The sequence below is a fragment of the Erpetoichthys calabaricus genome, chromosome 2 (assembly GCF_900747795.2).
Source record: "Erpetoichthys calabaricus chromosome 2, fErpCal1.3, whole genome shotgun sequence".
Lineage (NCBI taxonomy): Eukaryota > Metazoa > Chordata > Cladistia > Polypteriformes > Polypteridae > Erpetoichthys > Erpetoichthys calabaricus.
The window spans coordinates 43,366,229-43,385,415 of NC_041395.2; the positions used below are offsets into that span (position 1 = coordinate 43,366,229).

The 19,187-nt window shown below is 38.4% G+C and overlaps 1 protein-coding gene across 1 annotated transcript in view; it reads right to left on the bottom strand.

Annotated features, from left to right (window-relative positions):
• Nucleotides 1–19,187, bottom strand: part of LOC114669641 (E3 ubiquitin-protein ligase TRIM39-like) — a 100,811-nt gene that overhangs the window by 44,656 nt on the left and 36,968 nt on the right. The window contains exon 9 of the mRNA XM_051922479.1: nucleotides 16,298–16,324. Within this exon, the coding sequence (XP_051778439.1) occupies nucleotides 16,298–16,324 (27 nt within the window). The remainder of the gene's footprint in view (nucleotides 1–16,297; nucleotides 16,325–19,187) is intronic.

A 19,187-nucleotide genomic window follows, 5' to 3' on the forward strand; every position in this document is an offset into this window, starting at 1 on the left:
TCTGTGCAGAAAGAAGCCTCATTAACTAACATTGCACTATTTAACTCGAGGTCTCTTAACGGCAAAGCATTGGTGCTGTCAGAACTCATCACTGACACCAAACTTGATATTCTGTGTTTAACGGAGACTTGGCAAAAACCGAACAAATTTGCGTCTCTCACAGAGGCGACTCCAATTGGTTTCACTTTCCACTCAGAGCCTCGCAGCTCAAGACAAGGCGGCGGGCTTGCAGTAATTATCCGAGAAGACTTAAACATTAAAAGAATCCCAATTGACTGTCCATTGTCTTTTGAGTGCCTGGCTCTTAAACTAATAACGGAATCAGGTCCTGTCTCACTCATTGTTCTTTATTGTCCCCCAAAATACAATGCATCCTTCTTATCCGATCTGATTGAACTTTTGACCCACCTAAGCTCTTACTCTCAGAGAATTATTCTTCTTGGTGATTTCAACATCCATATTGACACCCCCACATCTAAACTGAGAAATGAATTCCTGTCCTTACTGGACTGTTTTGACTTGACACAACATGTTGATTTTCCAACCCATTCTGGCAGTCATATATTGGACCTGATCTGCACTTCTGGACTATCTGTTGCCAACATTTACAGCACTGATTTGGGACTCTCTGACCATAAAGCAGTATTTTTCACTGTCTCATTACCTCTCCCACCTCTTACCTGTAAACGACAAATTTCTTACAGAAACCTTAAAAATATCTGTCCCTCTATCCTTTCTGGATCCATTTCTGATCTTTTACTGTCTTCATCTATTCCATCAACACTAGATAGTTTTGTTGACCACTATAACTCAGCCCTTCATTCAGCATTAGATAAAACAGCTCCTTTAAAACATAAGGAGGTTTCCTTTAAACGTTCAGCTCCTTGGTTTAACTCAGAATTGCGATCTATGAAACCAGCTGGCCGACGCCTTGAGAGAATGTCACGTAAGACTGGCCTCACCGTGCACATCCAGGCTTTCTCTGACCACCAAAGAGCTTACAGAGAAGCACTAACTTCTGCCAAGAACACCCATTATGGCAGAATAATAGAAAGTGGCCATGATAACCCAAGGGTTTTGTTCTCTGTAGTTAATAAACTACTTGAACCCACATCTGGTCCAACTACCTCTTCTACTGAAGTCTGTGAGGAATTCCTCCACTTTTTCCATAACAAAATTAAAGATCTAAATAATTCAACTAACATAAATATATCATCTGTTTATATCTCTCCCTGTTTTCCCACTCCATCCAGCTCCTTCTGTAAGTTCTCACCAGTCACATCTGCGTTTGTTAATAACCTGCTTTGTAAGATGAGGCCGACTACTTGTGTACTGGACCCTATCCCCACCACACTACTTAAATCCTGCCTTCATGCCATAATCCCGACTGTTACAACAATAATAAACTCATCCCTTGACACTGGCTCCGTGCCACTCACTTTTAAAATTGCTTCTGTAACCCCAATGTTAAAAAAATCTGGCCTTGATGCGGACAATCCGGCCTATTTCCCACTTACCTTTCCTATCAAAAGTTCTTGAGCGTGTTGTAGCTTCCCAACTCACCAATTACCTAACCTCTAATAATTTGATGGAACCCTTTCAGTCTGGTTTCAGGGCACGGCACAGCTGTGAAACTGCTCTGCTACGGGTAACCAATGATTTGCTTATGGCAGCAGACTCTGGACAAACCAGCATATTAATTCTGTTAGACCTCAGTGCAGCATTTGACACTGTCAGACATGAAATTCTACTGTCCAGAATGGAGAACATGCTGGGTATCTCTGGCACTGCCCTCCAGTGGTTCAAATCCTATCTGACTGACAGGCAAGAGTTTGTTAGTCTTGGCAACAGCAGATCCAGCTCAGCGCCAGTCACACAAGGAGTCCCTCAGGGCTCTGTCCTCGGTCCTCTGCTTTTCTGTATTTATATGCTTCCCCTTGGCCATATTATCCGTAGTTATGGACTGGGTTATCATTTTTATGCAGATGATACTCAACTCTACTTCAATGTTAAAAGTGGAACTTCATCAGAGCTTTCTCAGCTCACAACCTGCCTTAGTGAAATTAAAACCTGGATGGAGCAGAACTCTTTAAAATTAAATTGTAATAAAACTGAACTCCTGCAAATTGGGACTAAAATGCAACTTAATAAAATGAGCTCCTTCCCAGTCTATCTTGGCAGTGATCTCATCAGACCTGCCTCTACTGTAAAAAATCTTGGTGTCATTTTTGATTCCTCCCTCTCTTATTCCACCCACATAAATCACATTAAGAAACTTTCTTACTTTCACCTCCGTAACATATCCCGTGTTCGCTCCTTCCTCTCCTTCTCTAATGCTGAGAAACTTGTCCATGCTTTTATCACATCCTGCATCGATTATTGTAATTCCCTACTGGCAGGTGCCCCTTCTAATCTTATATCACAGCTCCAGCTTATTCAAAACTCAGCTGCAAGAGCTAGCAAGAAAGGGGTCTCTCACCTTCTCTCTCTCTCTCATTTTTCCTAGGGCACGAAGCGGAAGCGGAAGCAAAAGCAGAAGCGGACAATGGCCGACAGTGAGGTGAATCGCATTGCAACTGTAGTCGAGGAACTCCAGGCACTCGATGAACAGATTCAGAATCTTCTGTCCAGACGAAGATACCTCAGAGATCTGAAGGCTCGGCTGTTGGATAAACCGTCCTCGCCATCTGTTATCGGCGTAACATCAACCCCGCGTTGTGCCGCATAAGTCACCTTCACCCCCGCGCCTCGTAGGAGCGACACCGATGATGACCTCGGTGTATTTCAACTATGCAGGCGGGGGTTCAAGGCCAGAACACCTCCATCGGCACAGGCAAGCATCGTAACCCAGAACCGGTTTAACCCTCTAAGCGTCCCCAGTTCGCCTTCAGCTCCTGGTGATGTAATTGTGGTAGGTGATTCTATTGTTAGGAACCTCAATATCACTTGCCCTAATAGAAAATCTTTTGTTTCTTGTTTTCCCGGTGCTCGTGTCTGAGATGTGACGAGACGTGCACCAGCGATCTACAAGAACAGGGCAGTTGGAGCCATTGTTATACATGCTGGCGTAAACGACATAAGGCACCGACAGTCGGAGATCCTCAAGGCAGACTTCACTGCATTAATTAAAGACACAAAGGAGAGGACCCCATCGGCAAAGATATTCATCTCGGGTCCACTCCCTCTCGTCAGACGATCAAACGAGTATTACAGTCGTCTGCTTGGTTTAAACAACTGGCTGCAGGGCTTCTGCAAGAATCAAGACATCGGGTTCATTAACAACTGGGACCTCTTTTGGGAAAGACCGTGTTTCTTCAAGCGAGATGGCCTGCATCCGAACAGCTTCGGCGCCCGGGTCCTCTCCAAAAACATATCGAAGGTAATTCGTTTATCTTGACTATCTATCTAAGCTTCTAACCCCTTCCGAAATGCCACTCCTGTGTTTGGTCATGATAATTGTTTAAAAAAATCTTCCATAAAAGTGCGCAACATAAATACTGTAATAACCAATCTTAATGCACATAGAAAATCTAGGCAATACGGCATAAACGCCAATAATTTAATTAAAGTTACTACTTTAGATGAACAATGTATTAAAACTGTAAAAACAGATCATAGATTAAACAAAAAATACACACAGAGCGGCGCTAATAAAAATAACTTAATTCCTGTTCCCTATATCAATAACGCACATAGTATTCATCTCTGCTCCTCCGAAACATTGAATATGGCACTATTAAATATTAGAGCTTTAACTAACAAGACGTTTTTTATCAACGACATTATTAGTGATAAAAAAATAGATTTTATTGCACTAAGTGAAACGTGGCTTAGCTCAGATGGCGCAGCTGTTTTAATCGAATCTGCGCCTCCGGATTACAGTTTTACTCGTGCTGATCGCCAAGGAAAGAGAGGTGGCGGATTAGCAAACATTTACTCTAGCAGGTTAAAATGTAAAAATATCAGTTTTGGTAAGTTCAAGTCTTTTGAGTATCTCGCCATTGTTATTCAGGGAGATTCTCACGTTCTAGTATTATCCGTGTACAGACCTCCTAAATTCAACGCGTCTTTTTTTGAGGAATTCTCTGACTTAATGTCAATCTTAATTACGAACTATGACGCACTCTTAATAGTCGGCGACTTTAATTTTCATATAGATAGTCAATGTGACCAAAAAGTAAAAGAATTTATGAACCTCCTGGACTCTTTTGATTTGAGACAGCTCGTTAATCAGCCTACACATAAAGCAGGTCATACGTTAGACTTAGTAATTACTAAAGGACTAAAAGTTGATATAAAGCAGGTCATTGATACGGGTCTTTCAGACCATTTTCTTCTACTTTTTAATATAGAAATAATGATAGAAAACACTCATGAGAAGCATATTGTTAAAAAACGCTTCTTTGACTCATCAGCAACTTTAAAACTTACAAACATTCTAACCAATCAGTCCGTTTATAGTGCCAACTATAATAGCGAGGAGAATGTAAATAGTAAGGTGGAAAGATTTAATACTAAAGTGAGGGCTGCTGTTGACATAGTTGCACCTGAAAAGACAGTTAAAAAATCTTCTAGCATTGTTATACCTTGGAAGACCCAAAGAGTGTCTGATTTAAAGAGAACATGCCGTAGAGCTGAGCGTAAATGGAGGAAGACTAAACTAACTATTGACTATGAGATATTAAAAGTTAAAATAACAGAATACAATAACACAGTCCGTCTTGAGAGGCGCTGCTATTTCTCTAAGATTATAAATAACAATGCTAGTAATCCCAGAGTCTTATTTTCGACAATTGATCATCTGTTAAACCCAGGTAACTCAAAGGAATGCCTCCTAAGTACTTCCAGTAAAACCTGTGAGGCTATCGCTGTATTTTTCAATCAAAAAATTAATGATATTAGAAATAACATAGTATATCCCCCCAACACGAAGGATCCTCCGAAACCCCAGTACTTCATAATAAATAAATTAGAGTCTTTCACTAGGATAGATTTACCTGATTTACATAAAATAATTTCTCAAATGAAACCATCCACCTGTGCCCTTGACCCAATACCAACAAATTTTTTCAAAGAAGTATCGGGTGTGCTTATTGATAATGTTCTTGACATAGTAAATTCGTCATTAGATACGGGGGTCTTCCCAGACTGTCTTAAGACTGTGGTAATTAAATCCCTACTTAAGAAAAATAATCTCGACCCCTCTGCTCTTGAAAATTATAGACCCATCTCTAACCTGCCTTTCTTAAGTAAAATTCTAGAGAAGGCAGTCATTATGCAGTTAAATGAGCACCTCAATAAACATGCTATTCTTGATAAATTTCAGTCAGGTTTTAGAACAAATCACAGCACAGAAACTGCACTCGTTAAAGTAGTAAAAGACTTGCGGGTAAATGCAGACAGAGGCCATTTATCTGTTCTCATCCTCATAGATCTGAGTGCCGCATTTGACACCATTGATCATAATATTCTTAAGAATCACCTTAGTCAATGGGTGGGCCTCTCTGGCAGTGTCTTAAATTGGTTTGAATCCTACCTGGCAGGGAGAAAATTCTTTGTTAGTTGTGGTAATTATAACTCAAAGACACATGATATTCTATATGGTGTTCCACAAGGCTCTATCCTGGGTCCGCTGCTCTTCTCAATCTACATGCTTCCACTAGGTCAGATTATCTCGGGACATAACGTGAGCTACCACAGCTATGCTGATGACACACAGCTGTATTTATCAATAGCACCTGATGACCCCAAATCTCTTGATTCGCTAACACAATGTCTAACCTGTATCTCAGAATGGATGAATAGTAACTTTCTCAAATTAAATAAAGAAAAAAACGAAATCTTAGTGATTGGCAATAATGGATACAATGAGGCTATTAGAAATAAACTGGATGCATTAGGATTAAAAGTCAAATCGGAGGTAAAAAGCTTAGGGGTAACCGTTGATTGTAATCTGAATTTTAAATCGCATATTAATAAAATCACTAGGACAGCATTTTTTCACCTAAGGAACATAGCAAAAGTTAGACCTCTTATATCATCGAAAGATGCAGAGAAATTAGTTCATGCGTTTGTCTTTAGTTGGCTAGATTACTGTAATGCACTCCTCTCAGGACTACCCAAAAAAGACATCAATCGTTTGCAATTAGTGCAGAATGCAGCTGCTAGAATCCTTACCAGGAAAAGAAAATCCGAACACATTTCTCCAGTTTTGATGTCACTACACTGGTTACCTGTGTCATTCAGAATTGACTTTAAAATTCTTCTTATAGTTTATAAAGCTTTAAATAATCTCGCCCCGTCTTATATATCGGAATGTCTGACACCTTATATTCCAAATCGCAACCTCAGATCCTCAACTGAGTGTCTCCTTAGAATTCCAAGAGCAAAACTTAAAAGAAGTGGTGAGGCGGCCTTCTGCTGTTATGCACCTAAAATCTGGAATAGCCTGCCAGTAGGAATTCGCCAGGCTAATACAGTGGAGCACTTTAAAAAACTACTGAAAACACATTACTTTAACATGGCCTTCTCATAACTTCACTGTAATTTAATCCTGACACTCTGTATATCCAATTCATTATAATAACTATTCATTCAAAATTTGTACTAACCCCTACTCTCTCTTCTGTTTCCTTTTCCGGTGTCCTATTGGTGGTGGCTTGTGCCACCACCATCTACCCAAAGCACCATGATGTTCCAACAATGATGGATGGATTAAAAGCCAGAAGTCTGTATAACCATCAGCATCAAGTGACTCCGTGAGAACCCTAACTACAAAGAGGACTATTTCATTTATGTTAGGTAGAATGCCCAAAGGGGACTGGGCGGTCTCGTGGCCTGGAACCCCTACAGATTTTATTTTTTTCTCCAGCCTTCTGGAGTTTTTTTTTTTTTTCTGTCCACCCTGGCCATCGGACCTTACTCCTTTTTATGTTAACTAAGGTTGTCTTATTTTAATTTCTTATTTGTCTTTTATTCTTCTTTTCTTCATTATGTAAAGCACTTTGAGCTACTTTTTGTATGAAAATGTGCTATATAAATAAATGTTGTTGTTGTTGTTGTTGTCTTACACGAACCAGCAGCAGTGAGCACATCACACCCATCCTGCTCCGTCTCCACTGGCTCCCTGTGTCCTACAGAATCGAATATAAAATCCTACTAATAACCTACATAGCTTTAAATAACCTTGCGCCAAACTACATCAGTGACCTTCTCAATCACTATGTGCCTGCCCGCCCACTAAGGTCCTCTGATTCTGGCAATCTTGTCGTACCCCACACTAATCTACACTCCATGGGTGACAGGGCCTTCAGCTGTATAGCGCCCAGACTCTGGAATGACCTACCGAAATTAATCAGGTCAGCTGACTCCATGAATTCTTTTAAAAAACAACTCAAAACTCATCTGTTCATTAAGGTTTTTAGCTCTACTTGACTTTATTACCTTTCTCTCAGTTTACTTCTCTGTCAGGATGCTCATGTAACCTGTGTGTGTGTGTGTGCGAGACCATCAATTATGTTGTCTGTTTTTTTTTTTCAGAATTTACTGTCTTAATCTTCTTTATTTATTATCTGGTTTGTACAATGCTATATACTGTATATTCTGCCGTTCTTTATTATATTCTGTAAGTGCCTTGAGCATGGGAAAGGTGCTATATAAATAAAATTATTATTATTATTATCTATCTAGATTATAGAACACTCAAAAGTTTATCCAATCTTTAGTTTGAAAACCTTAAACAAGTGATCATGCTAGTGGAGGAAATGATAGCTGGTTAGAATCAGGGTATTGACTTATGGATGATTATTCTGATTACATGTTTTGATATTGCTATTTGATTTCCACACTTTAAAAATGTTCTCATGGTTGCTTGACTTACTACTATTTTTCTTTATTGCCTATTTAAAATCTGGAAATTTCCCATTTAGTAATGTTATATATAATTTTTCAACAAACAGTAATAAATTAAACTGCCATCTGGAAAAGCAGGACTGACAATTTAGCAATAAACAATACAGGTGAAATAAGCAAAATGGTCCAGGAAATGGCAAGAGGGAAAATAATAAAAGAATTTCCAAAACACTGGTAAAGTCATTATCAAGGGCTCTAAATGATCAGACACCAAAAATCAGGATATGAAAAGTCAAAATTCAAAGAAACTACAATGCAGAGTTTTAGGTATTATTCCAATACTAGGTATGATACTTATGAAACAGTGCTGCCATGTTTTTTTATCAACGGTGGAATAATGTCACATGTGACAATATGCAGGTCACATGACTAGAAACTAACATAGCAACACACACAACCATTATAAGCCCAAAATAATGATAAAATATTTTAAACTGAACATACTTTACATTTCAGGGGGAGATGTTGAGTGAGAGATCCTTTTCCCACTGTACTCTTGGATCTTTGAAAGGGAAGGGCTATAAAATGTTTTTATATATTACAGAGATGCTGTTTGAGTCCTCAAGACTGAGCAATATTTTTTCCGGAATAGTGGATGGTGGGAGGTGAGGAAAATTGGGCAAGTTCTGTTTAATAAAGTTTCTAATTTGAAGGTAGTGAAAAATGTGTTGCTGGAAAGTTAAATTTGGAGTGTAATTCTTCGTAGGATGCAAAGACGTTGTCTGTGTACAGATCTCTAAGTGATTTAATCCCAAAAGTTTTCCAGACATTAAAAACTGCGCATGTTTGAGAGGGTGGGAAAAGGTGGCTCTCGTGCAGAGGTGCCACAGATAAAAGCTTCTCTAGCATTTTTTCTATATTGTACCTGTAATGTGTAACTTTAATGTATCTGTTTTGTTAATTTTTTGTTAATTTATGGTCAAAAATAGTCCATTTTAACCTAATGGTAAAAAAGAATGGAAACAGTACATATGCATACAGATACATACAGGATGAAAGCCTTTGAGCAGAGCCATCCATTACAAAGACAGCTGGCCAATCAAATGTGAATAATGTCACATTTCCAGGAACCCCATATGGGATTTCAACTTAAATAATGCCTCATTTGAAGGGCCAAGAAGCAAAAATAGAACACAGAAAGCAACATCAGAGACCAAGACACATCATGAAGAGAGTCCATTTCGTTTGGATTTCAAAGAATGTAAACCTATTCATTACACTGAATGCTGAATTAAAAAGTTGCCCAGAGCAACATATACCCATGACATTGCTGATTTTCAGTAAGCTTTTTCTAAGACTACATACATATATATCCAGACTTTGCTATCAATTTTAACATTTTCTTTTATACTTTCTTCTATTGGTATTCTTATACTTTAATAAATACCATGTTGCATTTAGGCGGCACGGTGGCACAGTGGGTAGTGCTGCTGCCTCGCAGTTGGGAGACCTGGGGACCTGGGTTCACTTCCCAGGTCCTCCCTGCGTGGAGTTTGCATGTTCTCCCCGTGTCTGCGTGGGTTTCCTCCGGGCGCTCCGGTTTCCTCCCACAGTCCAAAGACATGCAGGTTAGGTGGACTGGCGATTCTAAATTGGCCCTAGTGTGTGCTTGGTGTGTTTGTGTGTGTCCTGCGGTGGGTTGGCACCCTGCCCGGGATTGGTTCCTGCCTTGTGCCCTGTGTTGGCTGGGATTGGCTCCAGCAGACCCCCGTGACCCTGTGTTCGGATTCAGCGGGTTGGTAAATGGATGGATGGATGTTGCATTTACATTTCTATACTTTCTCTTAATGTCTAAAACAATTGAAGTAATAAAGTAAACATTAAGGCATCTGGTGCTGGTGACATTGCCATTTGCTCATTGCTGCAGTTTATCAGGGTCGAGAAGCCATACCTTAATAGGAAGAACAATGCAGTAGTAGTTAAGAGTTAGTTGGTAATGTTATGAATAGAGGTTTTCTTTTCAGGATTTTCCGATGCATAAAAATCACCTAGGTGGCATTTATGGTGTTTATACACCCAAGGAATTTAATTCTATTGTTAATTTCTTGATTAGATCCTTAATTTAGAAATAAACATTTATATAACATCTTTCAAATGCCATTTTGTTTAGACTATGGTAGCGGCCATTTTGTGGTTTCAGTCTTTATGATGCGGGTCCTGGTTGCTAGGGCGGGTTGGCCTCTAGGGTCATGACATCAAAGGTAATTGGTGAAGGTTTAGAAGGTTGTCTCTACAGCCATTTTTAATCTGAGATTGCATAACACCTAGCAGCTTGTGACTCTTTTGATTTTTAGTTACTGGCCTGATGCCTCTTTCATTTTCTTTTCTGGTCTTGACTTTTATTTTGACCTTGACGAAGTTCCTTCTTCTGTTCCTCACTCTAAATGTTTTTTGGTTCTTTTTGCAGACAATACAGGTAAGTGGCATATAACTTAAAGGTGTTTCGAGCCTTTGTATTCATCTGGGATACACATACTGTATGTTTGTTAGTGCTAGTGATAGTGAGTCCTTTGCGGATGTTACCAACCTCAGGCCTAGGGGAACCTGGGCCAGGTACAAGCCACTGTTGCTACAGGGTGTAGTCACAGCAATATGATGTAAAGCTTAAAAGAAACAGACAGCAGTCCCGAGTCTCAGACCATACTTTTCTGTTCTCCTCTTTTTTTTTATTCTCCTTTTCCCAGAAATATATATATGCCTCAATTTCTGCATAGATGAACATGGTAATCAGTGAAAACAATGGTGCAAGCCAATTTCCTCTGTATAAAAAATAGTGTAAACACATTTACTTTGAGTACTTGATTAGAAACCAATGTCCCCAGAACTTGTGAATTTTCCAAGGAGGCAGACAGTTCTGTATCCCCACATTGTGTGTAGATGAGATACTAAATCAAAGCAGTCTGACTATTCAAAGCAGGTGACTCTTTAGCAAGACAGGTAAATATTTATGTCCTGTAGATAGCCATCAGCAATAACCTGTAGCAGAATTTTCCAGAAATTCTGCCTTTTCTTTAAAACACTGGTTTACAACCCATTACACTAAGCAACACACCAAAATGTCATTTTCTTTAGAATACTGAATTCTAGCCCATTACACTCTCCCCTACTTTTTTTTGAGATGTCTCCTGACATCTTGCTCCAAAGGTTCAGCCTTTGGTTCAGTGTCTATTGTGTCTTAACCAATGGTCTTAGGTAATAATCAAATCCTGGGTATGCTGGATACACTATTGTGTGGCTTGGTAACAGATACATAGGATTCTGTATAACTGCATGGACACCAGGATTCCAAGGCTGGTATGATGGCTGCCCCATTCTGTTGTATGTGAATACTTCTCTGGGTCCGACAGTGCGAGCCGATCTTCTTAAAGTGTCCCCTTCTCTGTCACTCTGGTGTTCTGTTGCTAGGTCTTCTTGACCATTTGTGGGTTCCACTGCTTCATCAGTGTTCCCCACCTGGGGTTCAGCATCACTGGTCTCCATTTCCAGTCCTTGTTCCCTTGATGTTCCTTGCGAAGGATTTCTGTCAGGTTGTCGTGGTTCTCGTGGTTCAGGGTAGCACTCTCGGGCCTTAGCTCTGAGCCTGGAGTGTGATTCAGATTCTGCGACCTCATATCTGACATGCGCAGGAAAGCGTGGCAAGTGGCAGGGGCCATATGAGGTTTCAGCTTCCTCATCGGAGTGATCATATGCTGAGTCTGGTGTTTCACTATATGTTCTTGCTAGTCTCTGCCTTTTCCTTTTCACTGTGTTCGATTTAGTGTCTCTTTCAATAGGTAAGTCATTTACGGTTCTTAGACAGGTGTGTCACGTTGTGGGGTCCTCAGTCTAAGAGAACCTGTTACTCCTGTTTCCCAATTCCCGCCTCTTGGTACAGCCAACTGCTCTGTGTCCCATTAGTGGGGGCACAATTCTTTTCCCTGCTGGACAACCCACTGAGCCTTCATTTTAGAACAAGGCTTATTTAAGTGAAATTTATTCAGCTAAGACTCAGTTCAGGAGATGGCCAGAAATCCAAGAGCTGATAACTAATAAAAAAGAATCTAACAAGACATGAAGAATTTGATAATTTCTTTTTAGTTTTTTTAGCCAACAGCTTGAACAATGAATAATTTGCATGGCCACCATTTATACCTTTGGGAAAAGACATAAGGCTGTCATGTTGAGTATTTTTTGCCCAAAAAGACACCATGTGGGGTTACATAAATGGTAAAAAATAGTGCTACGAAATAAAAAATAAGGATGTAAACAACAAACACTATACACATAGATCTATTACTCAGCAGTATTAAGTAGGGATTAATAAAAATCATTTAACATTTACCCATTTTAAGGATGAAACTCACTGATGAAATCACACAACTGTTAGCACCTATCTGTGTTATCTTCCTCTTCAAATGGCACTTTACAATAATATCAATGAGAAAGAAATTACCTTACTAGATGAAAAGGCTTTGCTGTTGTATAGTTTAGTGAGTTAAGAAAAGCATACTAAGTGACTCATTTTGCTTCATTGGTTTGGTTTAGCATATCACAATTTGAGGAATAGTTTTCCTAATTAACTATTCTCCCAGCTTTTCTAAAATTGTGTGTTTACATTCCCATAATAAATAAGCAAACTTTGCAATTAGGGATTTACAGTAGGTATATAAAAGAATCACACCCCCTTCAAAATATTAATATTTTTAAATGAAGACACACACAAAAAATATTTTTCCAGTTGTATTTACTCAATGCAACTTAAAACAACCATATAAAAGATATACCTTTAACAATTCAGAACAAAATAGATAAATTAAAAAAACAGAATCACTGAGATTTTTAAAGGATCATCCCATACTAAAAATACTTGTAAACTCAATCAGGTGTAACTAATCACCTTCTCCATTGCACACCAATCAATTGTAATCATTCTGATTAGTTTAGTTATTCCTGGAGTGCTCCAGTGCATGGAAGTGCAACTGAAAGCAAACAATCAACCACGGGTGGCAAAGCACTGTCAGAGATCTCAGGGTACTCTTTCCAGTGAATTCTCAAGCACACAATATTAGATTGGACACCTTCCCTTTTATTATTGCAGATCAGTTTAAATACCTAGGGGTAAACATCACAAGTAAACACAAAGCGCTTTATCAACAAAATTTCGCCAGCTGTTTGGAAAAAATTAAGCAAGACTTGCCTAGAAGGTCAAGCTTTCATCTCACTCTAGCTGGAAGAATTAACATTGTTAAGATGAATATTCTTCCTAAGCTTCTTTTTTTATTTCAAAACATTCCAATATACATCAATAAATCATTCTTTAAGCAATTAGATTCAACAATAACCTAATTTATTTGGAACCCAAAACATCCACGTATCAAAAGAGTGACCCTACAAAGACCTCAGGCAGAAGGTGGCATGGCTTTACCTAATTTTCAGTTTTATTACTGGGCAGCAAACATACAAGCCATAAAAACCTGGATACAAGTAGATGAACATACACAGGCCTGGTCCGCAATAGAAGTAAAATCCTGCAGTACTTCTTTATATTCCCTGCTTTGTGCCCCAATAAATACAAGGTATCGGCATTATACTAACAACCCAATTGTGCTTAACTCACTCAGAACATGGAACCAATGTAGAAAGCATTTTAAGATTGAGAAGCTTTTGTCTGTGGCACCTCTGCAAGAGAACCACCTCTTTCAACCCTCGCAAACATATGCGGTTTTTAATATCTGGAAAAGATTTGGGATTAAATTGCTCAAAGATCTTTATATAGACAACATTCCAAATGTAACTTTCCAGCTACACATTTCTTTCACTATCTTCAAATTAGGAACTTTGTTAAACAGAACCTGCCCAATTTTCCTCATCTTGCACCCTTGTCCACGCTGGAAAAAATATTGCTCAGTTTCAAGGACTTAGACAACATCTCTGCAATATATAAAATTATTTTACAGTCCCTGCCTTTCAAAGATCCAAGAGGGCAATGGGAAAATGATTTCTTAATCAATATATCAGAAAAGGAGTGGAAAACAGCAATGCAGAGACTTCACTCGAACTCCATATGTGCAAAGCATACAATTATTCAACTCAAAATTATATATCGAGAACATCTGTCTCGCCTAAAACTGTCCAAAATGTTTCCAGGGCAAGATCCAACCTGCGAACGCTGCAATCAAGTCCCAGCCTCACTGGGTCACATGTTTTGGGCCTGTACCAAATTAACATTATTTTGGACCAAAATTTTTAAGTGCCTTTCAGACAGCCTTGGTGTCACAATCCCTCCTAACCCATTAATAGCTGTGTTTGGTGTTCTTCCAGATGGGTTTAAAGTGGAGAAGGACAAGCAAACTGTGATTGCATTCACTACACTTTTGGCACGCAGACTTATTTTGCTAAACTGGAAGAATCCTAATCCTCTTTTAAGTCAGTGGGTAACCAATGTTTTATACTATTTGAAATTGGAAAAAATCAAATATACAGTTAGAGGTTCTGTACAGAATTTTTTAAAAACCTGGCAGGATATAATCAATAAAATTTTAGAATAAGCTCTTAAAGCATTGAGAAAGCAATTATCTCCGCATCTCTTTTTCCTCTCCATTCATCTCTACTGGCCTATTAAACTCATCAATTTAGGTATGTGTACAAGCCTTAAGTTTTACTCTGTTGGCCATGCTCTTTCTCTCTGGGGTGGGGATTGACTTGTATTTTTTTTTTCAATCCTATTATTTGTAAAAATTGATTAATTTGTATGAATGATTACAATAAAATTAATTATAAAAAAAAGAAGAATATCTCAGGGATAAAGTTGTGGACAGGCACAAGTCAGGAGATAGATACAAAAAAAATTAAAGGCTTTATCAATCTTTAGGAACACAATAAAGCCCATAATCAGGAAGTGGAAAGTGTTTGGTACTTCAAGGACCTTTCCCAGATCAGGCCATCCCTCCAAAGAGCCTGGAAGACCGAGGAGGAAACTGGTCAGAGAGGTTACCAAGATGCCTATGGCAACTTTGAAGCAGTTATAGGAATTTTTGGCAAAGACTGGTCATTGTGTGCATGGAACAACAATATCACAAATGCTCCACAAATGTGACTTGTAAGGGAGAGTTGCGAGTGAAAAGCAACTCCTCAAGAAAGGCCACATTATGTCTCGATTGAGCTTTGCTAAAATGCACCTTGAAGATTCTGAGGCCAAATGGAAAAATGTGTTATAATCAGATGAGATGAAATTCAAACTATTTGGCCTCAACACCAAAAGGTATATCTGATGGAAAGCCAATTTAGCTAACCATTCTAAGAACACACCAAACCTGCAGTAAAGCATGGAGGTGGTGGCATCCTGTTGTGGGGTTGCTTCTCTGCAGTAGGGACTAAGGCACTTGTCAATACACAACAAAAAATGGATGGAGAAAAATACCTCAAATTCTTAAGGAAAACTTGCAGCCCTCTACTAAGAGGTTGTCAATGAGAAGAAGGGTCACCTTCCAGCATGGTCAATGATCCAAAGCACCTCCATGCTTTACTGCAGGTTTGGTGTGTTATTAGAATGGTTAGCTTTCCATCAGATATACCTTTTGGTGTTGAGGCCAAATAGTTTGAATTTCATCTCATCTGACTATAACACAATTTTTCCATTTGGCCTCAGAATCTTCAAGATGCATTTTAGCAAAGCTCAATCGAGACATAATGTGGCCTTTCTTGAGGAGTGGCTTTTCACTTCCAGCTCTCCCTTACAAGTCACATTTGTGGAGCATTTGTGATATTGTTGTTCCATGACCCAAAGCACACAGAAAAGTTGATCAATCAGTGGTTGAAGGAGCAAAAGGTGAATGTCCTTGCATGGCCTAGCCAGAGCCCAGACTTAATGAAAATGTGTGGAGTAATTTGAAGATTGCAATCCATCAGTTTTCACCATCCAATCTGACTGAACTTAAACAGTTCTGTAAAGAAGAGTGGGCAAATAAATTTGGTAGAGAAGAATCCCAACAGACTCATGGCGTTAATCAAAGCAAAAGTTGATTACACAAAGTACTGAAACATAGGGGTGATCCTTTAATTACCTCAGTGATTTTGTTTTTTTTATTTTTTATTGTTGTTATTATATCTTTCAGTTGGCTGTTATTAATTGCATTAAGTAAATACAGCTGGAGAAATATTTTGTGTGTGTGTCTTCATTTCTGGCTGCAAAGCAACAAAATGTGAATATTTTGAAAGGGGGGTGACCTGAGTCTGCGGTTTGTGTCAGATTGCCTACCACCAGTGGACATTTATTGTAGCTAAATTTCCCCAAAGTTAGAGACGGTCAGGCCGTGGCAAGATAACAAAAGATTTTTTCAAGTGTCATATGAAAGTAAGAAGAGTACTTTACAAATGTACAAGACTGCAAGATTAGAAGAAACTTTACCTGAATTTTGAATCAGATGTTGCCTTCCTATAAAGAAGGAAAAAATTAAACATATCAGTATATCTTCAGAGAATAATTACTATAATCCACCAAAGTATAAGTGGCTGAAAATGAAAACAATTGTTATACAAAATAAAATGTGACTTTCTTAAAAGTAAAATAAATCAAGTGTTAAAATTTCAAAGCAAGGTGATGTATTGACTGCACACGGCAGTATTTGCTTTGAATAGCGAAGAAATCAGAAGATGGACCATAAATAATTTCTTGCCAATGTAGCAAAGAGTAGTATGTTAGTTATAATTTCACTTTGTTTTAGTTGTGAATTTTCCCAAAATTACTTGATCTCTTTAAATAGTTAATAACATACTGACAATATAATCTATTGTAGTATGGGCGATAATTGATGTTACACCTCACAACATGAATGCACCACGTTCCTTGGCTCTGCCACCAGAAGCACGGTGGACGCTGGTGGGATAGGTTGTGGTTTCAGTTCTCCCTAAGCTTTTCTTTATTTTTATTTAATTTATTTTGTATTAATAATTTGTAATTGATTTAATTTATTATTTAATAGGCATAGGGGAGAAGCCGCTTATTTGACACCCTGTTCCTTTTTTTTCGTTTTGTTTTGGAAAGGTATGCTGTATTTTTTTATTTTTTTTGTTAAGAATATTTAATTATAAAATTAGGATTTTTTTGTATAAAGCTATGTGTAAATAGTTCTCTCTCGAAAATGTGAGTAATTTCTGTGTAAATAGTTTTATATGCAATGAGTTTATTGTGTAAATAAAAAGCGAGAAGAGCAGTGGACACTGTGGGCACATAGGGGAGAAGCCGCTTATGTGACGGCCTGTTCCTTTCTTTTTCCTTTTGTTTTGGAAAGTTTATTGAAGAGGAAAATAAAAGCTTCTGTTTTGACCCTACGTGCCTCCGACTTGACGATCATTCATGCAGAGAAAGGCAGATTGCAGTCGGTTGCACCAATGTCCAGACTTGTAAGATATGATTTAGTAAGCACAACCCTGAATATGGGTCTACAATGTATAAAGCCAAAGTCAATACATTACACATAAATCTTAGCTGAGGGGCAGAAAAGAGTTCAAAACCAGAGATACTTTTAAAGGTCTAACATTTCGGTTTTATCAACAAAGATAGACAGTAAGCTCTCTGTGGTGCCAGCATGTAAGTCATTACGCTGATGTCATCTGGCATCCTCTGAATGTGTACCTAACTATGGGTGCTCAAAATTGCAGAGCCCATAACAAAAACAAAACTGTGTAGCTGGAGAACATGTTTAAATTTTAATACCACTAAAAATGCATCTGACTCAAAACCCAATGTGACAACCAGAGTCCCTAACCTCTAAAACTCAAAAAGAAATCTCAATTATTGTTAAAGGTCATGGAGAAATTGTAAAAAATTAAAAATAAACATCAGATCAGTACAGCCCTCCTATTACAAAGGTGTGGATTCCAGATGTGCCCATTAGGTTCACCTAGATTCCTCAAGTGTAACATCTGTAATAATGCAGGGTTGGTACATCATCTGCTTTAACCCAAGAACAATCCTTGGGACCATAAACCCTCCAATGAATCAAATATTATATAAGGTTACTACGTCGTGAATCCAAAATATTTTGAAATTCAAGAAATATAGAGTCGATCCAAAAATGAGCCAGAAAACCTAAGCAGTATAATAATGAACTCACCCTTTTCTGAATCACATGCATTATACCTAGGAGACAGTTTTTAGGTTGGGACTCTCAGGTGCATGCTACACATTTTGGACCACAAATCACTTGACAAAGGTTTCCTTCAAATTCTCCTGTACTAGCTCCCAGACTACCTTTAACCTCTGTACATATTCCAATACATTGGATACTGAAGATACATAGTAAGTGAAGGAAACATGAGCAGTCAATGCTGGTAACACTCAAAAGGGACTCTCAAACGGGAACATTTCACTGGAAATTGTGTTAAAGTTGTATGCAAACTCTGACATTTACAACACATTCACCCAGGCTGATAGAGTAGAATGTACAGTATAGTTCAATATAAATACCTCTTCACATGCTGATATATACTTTCTATCTGTCCATTTCACTTGAAATTATAATTTGCCATTAAATTAACCACACAACCCATCTTGTTACAAAAGAAATGTCAGAAGCAAGATACAAATTGAGATTCTTCATCTTATACAATAGAGAAGGAGGGACCATGAAAATGAACTACATCTTTATAGAATGTATTAGTAAGTTCTTTGGCAGAAGAAAGCTTCCAGAGTACTATGAAATGGGCACATTTACTGTAAAAAAAGTTATCTACTAAAACAAAAAATCCACTGGGCTGGTTTACACTTCATGGTCAGGACACACACACATCATGGCTGCCACGCGTTCCCAGTATTCATTTGATGTGTCCTCTGAGCACGTCCATAGAAATCAATGCAATGCATGCGTGAGTTGCAGTACCAGCAAAAAATCAGGGGATGCAGTGTATTCAAGTTGGAACATAATGTCAGAGTCTCTGTTTACTATCAAAATGTGACAGCAAGCCGCTTTCCGGATCCTACAGGATCAATGTGTGTGCTTCAATTCTTGATGAATTGCTCGATGTGGTTGTTTTGTCTTGGTAGAGTAATATACAGTATATATTGCTCTACTTTCCTCTATTGTATAGCCTTAGAATGCCTAATCTCACAGACTTACCACTGTTTATAAGGTATTATTGTATATAACTTATCCCCACCTTCCCTTCTATATCTATAACCTCAGGCAATTAGATGTACTAAAAAGACAAGCAGAAGTTTAGTTACACATAAGATAATGTGTCTATACTAATAAAAGGCAAAGCCCTCACTGACTGATTGACTCACTGACTGACTGACT